This window comes from Aegilops tauschii, chromosome 4, assembly GCF_002575655.3.
Source record: "Aegilops tauschii subsp. strangulata cultivar AL8/78 chromosome 4, Aet v6.0, whole genome shotgun sequence".
NCBI classification, from domain to species: Eukaryota; Viridiplantae; Streptophyta; class Magnoliopsida; order Poales; family Poaceae; genus Aegilops; species Aegilops tauschii.
The window spans coordinates 469,058,259-469,073,160 of record NC_053038.3 but is presented as its reverse complement, the minus strand read 5'-3'; the positions used below and the strand labels follow the sequence as shown (position 1 = coordinate 469,073,160).

The 14,902-nt window shown below is 42.8% G+C and overlaps 1 protein-coding gene across 1 annotated transcript; it reads right to left on the bottom strand.

The window, feature by feature from the left end:
* Positions 1–9,197: 9,197 nt before the first annotated feature.
* LOC109772817 (polyadenylate-binding protein RBP47B') lies at positions 9,198–14,157 on the bottom strand. The gene is made up of 8 exons (XM_020331513.3): positions 13,856–14,157; positions 12,590–13,073; positions 12,229–12,305; positions 12,018–12,148; positions 11,287–11,383; positions 10,830–10,973; positions 9,991–10,091; positions 9,198–9,594 (listed from the first exon to the last, which is right to left on the bottom strand). Exons 1-8 carry the CDS (start codon positions 14,102–14,104, stop codon positions 9,504–9,506), a joined length of 1,374 nt encoding a protein of 457 aa, XP_020187102.1. The 5' UTR covers positions 14,105–14,157; the 3' UTR covers positions 9,198–9,503.
* Between the last annotated feature and the right edge of the window lie 745 nt (positions 14,158–14,902).

The following is a 14,902-nucleotide window of genomic DNA, read 5'->3' as shown; positions in this document are numbered from 1 at the left end:
AGTGTTGTCCACGTACCCTCGTAGACCGACAGCGGAAGCGTTATCACAATGCGGTTGATGTAGTCGTACGTCTTCACGATCCGACCGATCAAGTACCGAACGTACGGCACCTCCGAGTTCTACACACGTTCAGCTCGATGACGTCCCTCGAACTCCGATCCAGCCGAGTGTTGAGGGGGAGTTTCGTCAGCACGACGGCGTGGTGACGATGATGATGTTCCACCGACGCAGGGCTTCGCCTAAGCTCCGCAACGGTATTCTCGAGGTGTAATATGGTGGAGGGGGGCACCACACACGGCTAAGAGATCTCAAGAATCAATTGTTGTGTCTTTGGGGTGCCCCCCTGCCCCCGTATATAAAAGAGCAAGGGAGGAGGAGGCCGGCCCTAGGAGGGGGCGCACCAAGTGTGGAGTCCTACTAGGACTCCCTAGTCCTAGTAGGATTCCACCTCCCATATGGAATAGGAAAAGACGAAGGCAAAAAGAGAAGGAAGGAAGGGGGCGCCCCCCTTCCCTAGTCCAATTCGGACCAGACCAAGGGGAGGGGTGCGGCTACCCTTGAGGCCCTTTTCCTTCTTTCCCGTATGGCCCAATAAGGCACAATACGTATTCCCGTAACTCTCCGGTACTCTGAAAAATACCCGAATCACTCGGAACCTTTCCGAAGTCCGAATATAGTCGTCCAATATATCGATCTTTACGTCTCGACCATTTCGAGACTCCTCGTCATGTTCCCGGTCTCATCTGGGACTCCGAACTCCTTCGGTACATCAAAACTCAATAAAACTGTCATCGTAACATTAAGCGTGCGGACCCTACGGGTTCGAGAACTATGTAGACATGACCGAGACACGTCTCCGGTCAATAACCAATAGCGGGACCTGGATGCCCATATTGGCTCCCACATATTCTACGAAGATCTTTATCGATCAGACCGCCTAACAACATACGTTGTTCCCTTTGTCACCGGTATGTTACTTGCCCGAGATTTGATCGTCGGTATCTCGATACCTAGTTCAATCTCGTTACCGGCAAGTCTCTTTACTCGTTCCGTAACACATCATCCCGCAACTAACTCATTAGTCACAATGCTTGCAAGGCTTATAGTGATGTGCATTACCGAGTGGGCCCAGAGATACCTCTCCGACAATTGGAGTGACAAATCCTAATCTCGAAATACGCCAACCCAACAAGTACCTTTGGAGACACCTGTAGAGCACCTTTATAATCACCCATTTACGTTGTGACGTTTGGTAGCACACAAAGTGTTCCTCCGGTAAACGGGAGTTGCATAATCTCATAGTCATAGGAACATGTATAAGTCATGAAGAAAGCAATAGCAACATACTAAACGATCGAGTGCTAAGCTAACGGAATGGGTCAAGTCAATCACGTCATTCTCCTAATGAGGTGATCTCGTTAATCAAATGACAACTTATGTCTATGGCTAGGAAACATAACCATCTTTGATTAACGAGCTAGTCAAGTAGAGGCATACTAGTGACACTCTGTTTGTCTATGTATTCACACATGTATTATGTTTCCGGTTAATACAATTCTAGCATGAATAATAAACATTTATCATGATATAAGGAAATATATAATACTTTATTATTGCCTCTAGGGCATATTTCCTTCAGTCCCCACTTGCACTAGAGTCAATAATCTAGTTCACATCGCCATGTGATTTAACATGAATAGTTCACATCACCATGTGATTAACACCCATGGTTCACATCGTCATGTGACCATCACCCAAAGGGTTTACTAGAGTCAGTAATCTAGTTTACATCGCTATGTGATTAACACCCAAAGAGTACTAAGGTGTGATCATGTTTTGCTTGTGAGATAATTTTAGTCAACGGGTCTGTCACATTCAGATCCGTAAGTATTTTGCAAATTTCTATGTCTACAATGCTCTGCATGGAGCTACTCTAGCTAATTGCTCCCACTTTCAATATGTATCTAGACCGAGACTTAGAGTCATCTAGATTAGTGTCAAAACTTGCATCGACGTAACCTTTTACGACGAGCCTTTTGTCACTTCCATAATCGAGAAACATATCCTTATTCCAGTAAGGATAATTTTGACCGCTGTCCAGTGATCTACTCCTAGATCACTATTGTACTCCCTTGCCAAAATCAGTGTAGGATATACAATAGATCTGGTACACAGCATGGCATACTTTATAGAACCTATGGCCGAGGCATAGGGAATGACTTTCATTCTTTTTCTATCTTCTGCCGTGGTCGGGTTTTGAGTCTTACTCAATTTCACACCTTGTAACACAGGCAAGAAACTCTTTCTTTGACTGTTCCATTTTGAACCACTTCAAAATCTTGTTAAGGTATGTACTCATTGAAAAAACTTATCAAGCGTCTTGATCTATCTCTATAGATCTTGATGCTCAATATGTAAGCAGCTTCACCGAGGTCTTTCTTTGAAAAACTCCTTTATGCTTTGCAGAATAATTCTACATTATTTCCGATCAACAATATGTCACTTACATATACTTATCAAAAATGTTGTAGTGCTCCCACTCACTTTCTTGTAAATACAGGCTTCACCGCAAGTCTGTATAAAACTATATCCTTTGATCAACTTATCAAAGCGTATATTCCTACTCTGAGATGCTTGTACCAGTCCATAGATGGATCGCTAGAGCTTGCATATTTTGTTAGCACCTTTAGGATTGACAAAACCTTCTGGTTGCATCATATACAACTTTTCTTTAATAAATCCATTAAGGAATGCAGTTTTGTTTATCCATTTGCCAGATTTCATAAAATGCGACAATTGCTAACATGGTTCGGACAGACTTTAAGCATCGCTGCGAGTGAGAAAATCTCATCGTAGTCAACACCTTGAACTTTTCGAAACCTTTTTCCGACAAGTCTAGCTTTGTAGATAGTAACACTACTATCAGCGTCCGTCTTCCTCTTGAAGATCCATTTAATCTCAATGACTCGCCGATCATCGGGCAAGTCAATCAAAGTCCATACTTTGTTCTCATACATGGATCTCATCTCAGATTTCATGGCCTCAAGCCATTTTGCGGAATCTGGGCTCACCGTCGCTTCTTCATAGTTCGTAGGTTCGTCATGGTCTAGTAACATAACCTCCAGAACAGGATTACCGTACCACTCTGGTGCGGATCTTACTCTGGTTGACCTACGAGGTTCAGTAATAACTTGATCTGAAGTTCCATGATCATCATCATTAAATTCCTCACTAATTGGTGTAGGAGTCACAGGAACAGATTTCTGTGATGAACTACTTTCCAATAAGGGAGCAGGTACAGTTACCTCATCAAGTTCTACTTTCCTCCCACTCACTTCTTTCGAGAGAAACTCCTTCTCTAGAAAGGATCCATTCTTAGCAACGAATGTCTTGCCTTCGGATCTGTGATAGAAGGTGTACCCAACTGTCTCCTTTGGGTATCCTATGAAGACACATTTCTCCGATTTGGGTTTGAGCTTATCAGGATGAAACCTTTTCACATAAGCATCGCAACCCCAAACTTTAAGAAACGACAACTTTGGTTTCTTGCTAACCACAGTTCATAAGGCGTCGTCTTAACGGATTTTGATGGTGCCCTATTTAACGTGAATGCAGCTGTCTCTAATGCATAACCCCAAAACGATAGTGGTAGATCGGTAAGAGACATCATATATCGCACTATATCCAATAAAGTACGGCTATGACGTTCGGACACACCATTACACCGTGGTGTTCCAGGTGGCGTGAGTAGTGAAACTATTTCACATTGTATTAACTGAAGGCCAAACTCGTAACTCAAATACTCTTCTCCACGATCAGATCGTAGAAACTTTATTTTCTTGTTACGATGATTTTCTACTTCACTCTGAAATTATATGAACTTTTCAAATGTTTCAGACTTTATGTTTCATTAAGTAGATATACCCATATCTGCTCAAATCATCTGTGAAGGTCAGAAAATAATGATACCTGCTACGAGCCTCAATATTCATCGAACCACATACATCTGTATGTATGATTTCCAACAAATCCGTTGCTCTCTCCATAGTTCCGGAGAACGGCGTTTTAGTCATCTTGCCCATGAGGCATGGTTCGCAAGTATCAATTGATTCATAATCAAGTGATTCCAAAATCCCATCAGTATGGAGTTTCTTCATGCGCTTTACACCAATATGACCTAAACGGCAGTGCCACAAATAAGTTGCACTATCATTATTAACTTTGCATCTTTTGGCTTCAATATTATGATTATGTGTATCACTACGATCGAGATCCAACAAACCATTTTCGTTGGTGTGTATGACCATAGAAGGTTTTTATTCATGTAAACAGAACAACAATTGTTCTCTAACTTAAATGAATAACCGAATTGCAAAAAACATGATCAAATCATATTCATGCTCAACGCAAACACCAAATAACACTTATTTAGTTTCAACACTAATCTCGAAAGTATAGGGAGTGTGCGATGATGATTATATCAATCTTGGAACTACTTCCAACATACATCGTCACCTCGACTTTTACTAGTCTTTGTTTATTCTGCAACTCCCGTTTCAAGTTACTACTCTTTAGCAACTGGACCAGTATCAAATACTGAGGGGTTGCTATAAACACTAGTAAGTACACATCAATAACATGTATATCCAATATACCTTTGTTCACTTTGCCATCCTTCTTATCCACCAAATACTTGGGGTAGTTCCGCTTCCAGTGAACAGTCCCTTTGCAGTAGAAGCACTTAGTCTCAGGCTTAGGACCAGACTTAGGCTTCTTCACTTGAGCAGCAACTTGCTTGCCGTTCTTCTTGAAGTTCCCCTTCTTCCCTTTGCCCTTTTCTTGAAACTAGTGGTCTTGTTAACCATCAACACTTGATGCTCTTTCTTGATTTCTACCTTCGTCGATTTCAGCATCGCGAAGAGCTCGGGAATTACTTTCGTCATCCCTTACATACTATAGTTCATCACGAAGTTCTACTAACTTGGTGATGGTGACTAGAGAATTCTGTCAATCACTATTTTATCTGAAAGATTAACTCCCACTTGATTCAAGCGATTGTAGTACCCAGACAATCTGAGCACATGCTCACTAGTTGAGCGATTCTCCTCCATCTTTTAGCTATAGAACTTGTTGGAGACTTCATATCTCTCAACTCGGGTATTTGCTTGAAATATTAACTTCAACTCCTGGAACATCTCATATGGTCCATGACGTTCAAAACGTCTTTGAAGTCCCGATTCTAAGCCGTTAAGCATGGTGCACTAAACTATCAAGTAGTCATCATATTGAGCTAGCCAAACGTTCATAACGTCTGCATCTGCTCCTGCAATAGGTCTGTCACCTAGCGGTGCATCCAGGACATAATTTTTCTGTGCAGCAATGAGGATAATCCTCAGATCACGGATCCAATCCGCATCTTTGCTACTAACATCTTTCAACATAATTTTTCTCTAGGAACATATCAAAAAATAAACAGGGAAGCAACAACGCGAGCTATTGATCTACAACATAATTTGCAAAATACTATCAGGACTAAGTTCATGATAAATTTAAGTTCAATTAATCATATTACTTAAGAACTCCCACTTAGATAGACATCCCTCTAATCCTCTAAGTGATCACGTGATCCATATCAACTAAACCATGTCCGATCATCACGTGAGATGAAGTAGTTTCAACGGTGAACATCACTATGTTGATCATATCTACTATATGATTCACGCTCGACCTTTCGGTCTCCGTGTTCCGAGGCCATATCTGTTATATGCTAGGCTCGTCAAGTTTAACCTGAGTATTCCGCGTGTGCAACTGTTTTGCACCCGTTGTATTTGAACGTAGAGCCTATCACACCCGATCATCACATGGTGTCTCAGCACGAAGAACTTTCGCAACGGTGCATACTCAGGGAGAACACTTATACTTTGATAATTTAGTGAAGGATCATCTCATAATGCTACCGTCAAACAAAGCAAGATAAGATGCATAAAGGATTAACATCACATGCAATCAATATAAGTGATATGATATGGCCATCATCATCTTGTGCTTGTGATCTCCATCTCCGAAGCACCGTCATGATCACCATCGTCACCGGCGCGACACCTTGATCTCCATCGTAGCATCGTTGTCGTCTCGTCAATCTTATGCTTCTACGACTATCGATACCGCTTAGTGATAAAGTAAAGCATTACATGGCGATTGCATTGCATACAATAAAACGACAACCATATGGCTCCTGCCAGTTGCCGATAACTCGGTTACAAAACATGACCATCTCATACAACAAATTATATCACATCATGTCTTGACCATATCACATCACAACATGCCCTGCAAAAACAAGTTAGACGTCCTCTACTTTGTTGTTGCAAGTTTTACATGGCTGCTACGGGCTTAGCAAGAACCGTTCTTACCTACGCATCAAAACCACAACGATAGTTTGTCAAGTTGGTGCTGTTTTAACCTTCGCAAGGACCGGGCGTAGCCACACTCGGTTCAACTAAAGTGAGAGAGACAGACACCCGCCGGTCACCTTTAAGCAACGAGTGATTGCAACGGTGAAACCAGTCTCGCGTAAGCGTACGCGTAATGTCGGTCCAGGCCGCTTCATCTCACAATACCGCTGAACCAAAGTATGACATGCTGGTAAGCAGTATGACGTATATCGCCCACAACTCACTTGTGTTCTACTCGTGCATAGCATCAACGCATAAAACTAGGCTCTGATACCACTGTTGGGGAACGTAGTAATTTCAAAAAAATTCCTACGCACACGCAAGATCATGGTGATGCATAGCAACGAGAGGGGAGAGTGTTGTCCACGTACCCTCGTAGACCGACAGCGGAAGCGTTATCACAACGCGGTTGATGTAGTCGTACGTCTTCACGATCCGACCGATCAAGTACCGAACGTACGGCACCTCCGAGTTCTACACACGTTCAGCTCGATGACGTCCCTCGAACTCCGATCCAGCCGAATGTTGAGGGAGAGTTTCGTCAGCACGACGGCGTGGTGACGATGATGATGTTCCACCGATGCAGGGCTTCGCCTAAGCTCCGCAACGGTATTCTCGAGGTGTAATATGGTGGAGGGGGCACCACACACGGCTAAGAGATCTCAAGGATCAATTGTTGTGTCTTTGGGGTGCCCCCCTGGCCCCGTATATAAAGGAGCAAGGGAGGAGGATGCCGGCCCTAGGAGGGGGCGCACCAAGTGTGGAGTCCTACTAGGACTCCCTAGTCCTAGTAGGATTCCACCTCCCATATGGAATGGGAAAAGAGGAAGGGAAAAAGAGAAGGAAGGAAGGGGGCGCCCCCCTTCCCTAGTCCAATTCGGACCAGACCAAGGGGAGGGGTGCGGCTACCCTTGAGGACCTTTTCCTTCTTTCCCGTATGGCCCAATAAGGCCCAATACGTATTCCCGTAACTCTCCGGTACTCTGAAAAATACCCGAATCACTCGGAACCTTTCCGAAGTCCGAATATAGTCGTCCAATATATCGATCTTTACGTCTCGACCATTTTGAGACTCCTCGTCATGTTCCCGGTCTCATCCGGGACTCCGAACTCCTTCGGTACATCAAAACTCAATAAAATTGTCATCGTAACGTTAAGCGTGCGGACCCTACGGGTTCGAGAACTATGTAGACATGACCGAGACACGTCTCCGGTCAATAACCAATAGCGGGACCTGGATGCCCATATTGGCTCCCACATATTCTACGAAGATCTTTATCGGTCAGACCGCATAACAACATACGTTGTTCCCTTTGTCACCGGTATGTTACTTGCCCGAGATTTGATCGTCGGTATCTCGATACCTAGTTCAATCTCGTTACCGGCAAGTCTCTTTACTCGTTCCGTAACACATCATCCCGCAACTAACTCATTAGTCACAATGCTTGCAAGGCTTATAGTGATGTGCATTACCGAGTGGGCCCAGAGATACCTCTCCGACAATTGGAGTGACAAATCCTAATCTCGAAATACGCCAACCCAACAAGTACCTTTGGAGACACCTGTAGAGCACCTTTATAATCACCCATTTACGTTGTGACGTTTGGTAGCACACAAAGTGTTCCTCCGGTAAACGGGAGTTGCATAATCTCATAGTCATAGGAACATGTATAAGTCATGAAGAAAGCAATAGCAACATACTAAACGATCGAGTGGTAAGCTAACGGAATGGGTCAAGTCAATCACGTCGTTCTCCTAATGAGGTGATCTCGTTAATCAAATGACAACTTATGTCTATGGCTAGGAAACATAACCATCTTTGATTAACGAGCTAGTCAAGTAGAGGCATACAAGTGACACTCTGTTTGTCTATGTATTCACACATGTATTATGTTTCCGGTTAATACAATTCTAGCATGAATAATAAACATTTATCATGATATAAGGAAATATATAATACTTTATTATTGCCTCCAGGGCATATTTCCTTCAAACTTGAGCTATCAAGCATGTCAACTTTCTTTTTGGATGGCAACTTTCAGGGTTTTATTTATTTATTTTCAAATAGCAACTTTAGTTGGAGGTTTCTCTTTCCCTCGTTTCTCCCTAAGTCCTCAGGAGTTCTCCGGTATATCTCTCGCATTCTTTTCTTTGGTGCCATAGACTAGCATGGGGATGCGAGAGAGCATCGGCTCGTCGTTGTAGATATCAGGTGTAGGGTAGGGTTGACTTTAGAGGTGTGTGACATTATGTGCTGAGGAGCTTGGTACAGACGATTGTCACACTCATCGATTGTCCCACGATTATGGCCTTCTACTTCTTTTGGCCACTGTCCCTGGTGGACGGCTACCGCCGGAGGTGGATCCAGCAAGCTTGAGCGGTTGCGAGATGTGGTGATTTCCAGAGCCATGCTTCCTCCCTTCTCTCTTCGCCGTCAGGATGGCAGCACGACGTTTCAGGATGGGGAGAAACCGCACATACTTACATGATGCACAGCAACCACCCAGACATTTGAGAAGGGGGGAGACACCCGGACACATTACTACGTACATGATGCACAGAACCACTACACGAGAGAATCATCGGATTCTGTACCGAAAGGAAGAAGAAAGTTTAAACCACCAGGAAACTTGGGGTAGTTTGGTTACCAAACGCCTCTGAACCAACGATGCCTGACCAGGCAGCAAAACAACCTGAGATTATGATCACACCAGGCAGCAATATTTCCCAGGCATACATCTGTGGACACGAACCAAACTAATCCTTTATCTGTGGCACAAGATGGTCAGGATACAAAAACGCATTCTATGCTGCATGGCAGAAACTTGGTAGCAGCATCGTTGGCAATAACTTTAGATAAACCAGGACAGGACTAACATAAGAGGTTTCCTACATCATAGTACATGCGACGCAACATATATGAAGCTAACTATGCTGTCTGTCGGCCTGTCATAATCTCAACCCTGTAGTTACTTCTCGGAGGGGGGCCTAAAAAATCTTCAGAAAAGAAGGCGGCGATGGGCCATAGATGGATGGGTTGCTCTTTGCTCAAGCCGACTGAGACAATGGTGAGGTCTTCAGCCACAGGTGGCGTCCTAGCATCGTGGTACCATGAACCGCCATGTACGAAGCGTTCATCCTAGATTGGAAGGAAGAAAAGGTGCATCAGTTAGATAGATAGAGGCCAGCAATATAAAACGTCAGGGCTGAGGTTGTTTTCCTTTCCTTTTGCTGAACCTTCCAGTTTCTGAGGGTCAGTTTCAAAACTGGAATGATTTGTGTTATCGGTTTCATTTCATGAAATGAAATTGGGAGCTATACTCCTTTCATTCGAAAAAAAGTACTCCCTCCGTTTCTAAATATAAGTCTTTTTTAGAGATTTCAATATGGACCACATACGGATGTATATAGACATATTGTAGAGTGTCGATTCACTCATTTTGCTCCGTATGTAGTCCGTATTGAAATCTCTAGAAAGTCTTATATTTAGGAACAAGGGAGTATAAAAAAGCAGTTGGATGAAGACTGTACTTACTTCTCGACGTCAGGTAAGCTCATTGGATCATACACCTCATTTTGTTCCATGCCTGGGGCATGGCCACCAGCTGCTGATGCCATATCGGTTGCTCCCTCAACCTGGAAGATTACAGGAAGGTTAAGAGGAAGCCTAATATAGCAAATAATGCATGGCCTTGTTGTGGAGCAGGTACATAGATGATTTTGGCTATTTTCAGGAAATGGTACAGATAGAAAAAAACATGCAGCTAGGTTACAGAACAAAACTAGGACAGAAAAAATCTAACAAGAACATACGTTATCAGCTATATTGCCGAGATACACATGATAAATTGTTCAGGTGCATGCATCAGCAATCATATCTATTCCACAGAGCATGAAACATGGTTGGTTACACTAGGGATGCAAGTTAAGAGGGTTGGCTTGGCCCACCGATCCATCCTAGTAACTTGGCTTCACAACTAAATGCAAGAGCCATGTATACAAACTGAATTAGCAATTATGTTGGCAGTGAACAGTCAATTAAGCAAAACGAGTAAGTGGGTCTCCACACTTATATCCCTAAAGCTATAGGGCGTAAGTCAAATATATACTTTCTGCAACCAAACAACTTCTCCTGAATCTATTTAATATATGATGAGTGAACTATATGGCTCATAAAAAACGTCTCTATTGGTAGAAACAAACCATACAATTGGTATTAAGTATTAACATGCATCCTATAGTGACATGCCGCACAAATAAATACAGAAATTAAAAAATGGCAAGCTTCAGGTGTCCATATCCACAGCTTCTTGCAGAGCGCAAGTACAAAACACTTGGGAATATCATGAGTGCAAAGTGGACTGAAAGCCTTGCCTGTTGGGGATACTGGGCGTATCCTGCATAAGCACCATATGCATATGATGGGTCCTGAGGATACCCATATGGATCATATCCATAGCTATAATAAGCACTCCATTGATTAGGATCTGTCTGCTGACCCCAGGCTGCTGATTGATCCTGCATATGATTGTGGAAGATAAAGAGATTACAACAGGTAAAACATAAAAAACAATTATCAAACAAACTAACCCTTCATCTGTTAAGACTAGGAACAAGAACAATATAATGCGGATCAGACCGTTATCTATTTAAACCGCTAATAATAAACAGAATTCTTCTTTAGCATGCTCATCACTGCACAACCCAAAATTAACAAGCTTAATTCTAGTGGATTTTAGAAAAACTGAATTTGAGAGATTACTAGATGTCAGGTTCATAAATCAGAAATTTAAATGAAGGTTTGTGGCACCAGCATTTAAATCTGATATACCTGCTTATTGGCAGGACTTCTGCCCCATGAAAGTCTAACCACCTGTTGACCAATCACTGTGCCATGAAGACGCTGCACAGCCTCTTCAGCTGATGCCCTGAAACGATTATCTTAGTGGTAAATACGCCTTGCATCATTCGGACATTAGATGCCGGCACAAAGAGGAGTTGCCAAAAAATGCAATAACCAAGAGTCGAAATTTTAGAAGGAAATAGCCACAGTAGAACATTATAGGCATATACACACATGACGATAAAGATCAATTTTGCTCCTCCCTACTGAGCTATAAATAGAGATTAATAATTTGCATGAAATATGTACTAATGAAACAAGTACACATAAGGCATGCAGTATTTTGTCCTGCTGATATATTTGAACAAATCTTTTCCAGATTCTACAGGATTAAGTTTTCAGTTCACAAAGGCACATAAATATATAGTTTTCAAGGTTCTCCTTGATATATTATTTTCTATCACCGTATTTGCATATGATTGCACAAAAAGACAAAATAGACTACAGATGATAGAATCACACCTTTTTGTGCTTCACCTATGATGGCAATGCAATCTAAAAATTGAAAGAAAGCAAACACACACACACACACACACGAGGCATTGCCAATTTGTAAATCCTGCATGTTGGGCAGTGCTACTGAGAAATGCATGCTTTGTTCTTGTAATTTATAGTTCAAGGAATAAAACAAGTATCATGTGTTTACTTAAAAGACTCACCTAGATGCATATTGTACAAATCCACATCCTTTACCAACTGGAATTTTTACATATATAAGCTCCCCAAACTGCACGCAAATCTGCCTCAGCTCTTCTTCCGTCACATTTGGGTCCAAGTTACCAATAAATATCTGCAGATGAATTCCAATGTAAATGACATAACAAACAGTCCAACAGAGGAAACACCAAGCAATATGATAAGGGTTCTTACCGTAGTGTTTGTAGGATCACTATCTGGTAGAACTGTTTGGGCCTGCGGAATTGCATAAGCTGCTGCGGGGTACATGGCTACATATGAGACATAAAAAGACAGTTAAAACATATCAATCGAAGTACCTCTTTTAATGAAGATCTACTTGTAATAGTTGCTGTGTTGCCTTACAATATTGATGAATCATTGCAGTGTCCCATTACAGACGGATCTTTGTTTTATTAGCACTAATAAGAGACAAATCATATGAGCCCATGCGTCAATCGAAGTGCCTTATGACCATATTTGATTATAATCAACAACATCAAGTAGTACTGTGTTGAATGGGAACACCAAATAGTAGGTTACAGATAATCATTACCTTTAGCAGCTCCATACTGAAGCTGAGATCCAGATGATTTCTTAGGAATTGCAGCACTTATCCGCATAGGTCTTGTTGAGCAATACACACCATTCATTTCTGACATTGCACGGGTCTTCTCATTTTCATCTGCAAACTTTACAAATCCATATCCTTTAGATCTCCCAGTATTTGGATCTGTGACAACCTTGGCACCCCTAACAGATGAATAGTTCACTCGGAAAGTCTCTTGTAGTAAGTAATCTGTGACATCAGGGGCCAAGTCTCCTACAAAAATTGAATGGTCAGGTCCTGCATCCGGACGCTTCTCACCAGAGCTGAACGATGCCCAGTTCAATCTGAATGTATGCTCGGTTCCAGGCATTTGTGCGCCATTATAAGCCTGTAGAACTTTCTCAGCAGCTTCGTGTGAAATGAATTCAATGAATCCATAGCCTTCTGGAAGACCAGATAATTTGTTGCGTATTAATTTTACGGATTGTACCTGCATCCCCAAACAATCACAGCCCTATTAGTACTACGAGTGCAAAAGGTAATCCTGAATACTCAACAGTAGAAGAACAACGCTGGCCATAGAAGTATAAAACATACGTTTGAAAGACTAGTCAACTGAAATCAGTGTGACACAGTAAAAAGTTGCAAACATGGCATGCAAACAAAATACTAAATTTTATCATCAGCTCTGCTCCAAATGAAGTCCAGAAGAGGGACAGCATGGATCACACGTCCAACAATGTAACACTTAATACATTGATTCCTACAGGATGTCAAGGTACAAAACTTTGTTGCGACTTTTACCGAAAGGTTACCATAGCAAGGAAAACAAGCAACTTATATTATTATACGATGAAACAGTTCAACAAATCTATGCTGTTCACTAAGAAATTGACCTCCCCATTAGGCATAACAATCACCTCGGTACATCACTTGAACTGCACAGGACTACAGGAGGCTCCAGCAACCGCTTCGATTCAGAATATCAACCATGTCGCTGCTCAAACAAATTTGCTAATTCTAGTATGATGAGGCGTCTAGCCAGAAGGAATTATAGCTACAGTCAATTCCAGAACACTGGTCACTTCGGAACCCTAAACCTATCAAAACTCGAAAACAGGATAGATACCACCAACCAAATACGCCCAAATTCACCTAAATAGCGAAGGAATCGCTCCTTCAGCGCAGCCGGAGCAGCGGGAAATCACTGAGTCGGGCACGAGCACCGAGACCTAGCGAGGTAACGGCATAGCTCGTGGGATGGAAACCTACCTCGCCGGTGTGCGCGAAGCAGCCGTAGAGGTAGTTCTCGTCGGCCCAGTACTGGAGGTCGCCGATCCAGAGCGTGCGGACCTCCTCCAGGGTGGTCGGCTGGTGGTACGGCCCCGCCATCATCATCAGAGCGGCCGCTCCCTGCGACGGCGGGCGGTGTGGCTTGGCTTGGGTCGGAGGCGCGGCGGCGAGAGGGCGGCGGTGTGGTGGTGGGGGTACGGGGTCCTGGCCTGTCTCGGTGGTTCCCATCGCCTGCTTTTCACGTCTAATATGAGCCCTTGGGCTTTCTTGGATGACGGGCCTCTTTGGACTGGGCCTTCAAGAATTAGTAGTACCCTCACGTCATGTCGATTTGGTGCTCAAAATCGAGGGAAACGAGGAGGCGAAAGCGAAAATTAATGATCAATGTCGATGATCAAAGCATTGTGTGCGGGGCAGATTCAGGTGGTGCGCAGCCATCTCCATCACCGGCGAGGTTGTTGCTTGACGTCACTCTCGCACCTTACCGCAAGCCCGACGAAAAAACGTGTCTCGACCTTTGGTGTGCCCTTTTTGATCTCTTATTAAGTGATGATCTCACGATGAGATTAGGGTTTCTACGTCAGCATTCTTTTTCTCTAGCCACAATTTTTGTAGTACATACCTTTCCCATGATTTTTGGGTGCGGTTGGATTTGGGATAAGGTTTTTGGTTAATCTCATACAAAGATATGGTGTTATGCAATTAAAAGTTTTTAGTCGACATTCACATAGTGTGTGATGAATTTGAGAACTTGTTGTAGCGTGAATAGTTTCTAGGGGTTTGAGTTGTGTTAGTCTGTTGCAAGGGGTTTAGGATTGTTTTTTTAAGATGACAAAAAGGGGTCAATATGATCGATACTAGTTGCACACACTGTTATTTGTAGGCGACCGCGGTGGTCACTTGTTTGTTTAGTTCAACCATGGTGATTTTTTTAGGAGCTAGGAGCAATAAGACATATGTTGAGGTTGGATTTGGTATAATTATTGTGATAAAAATAACTAGTCACCGGGTGTAGTTGAAAATCTG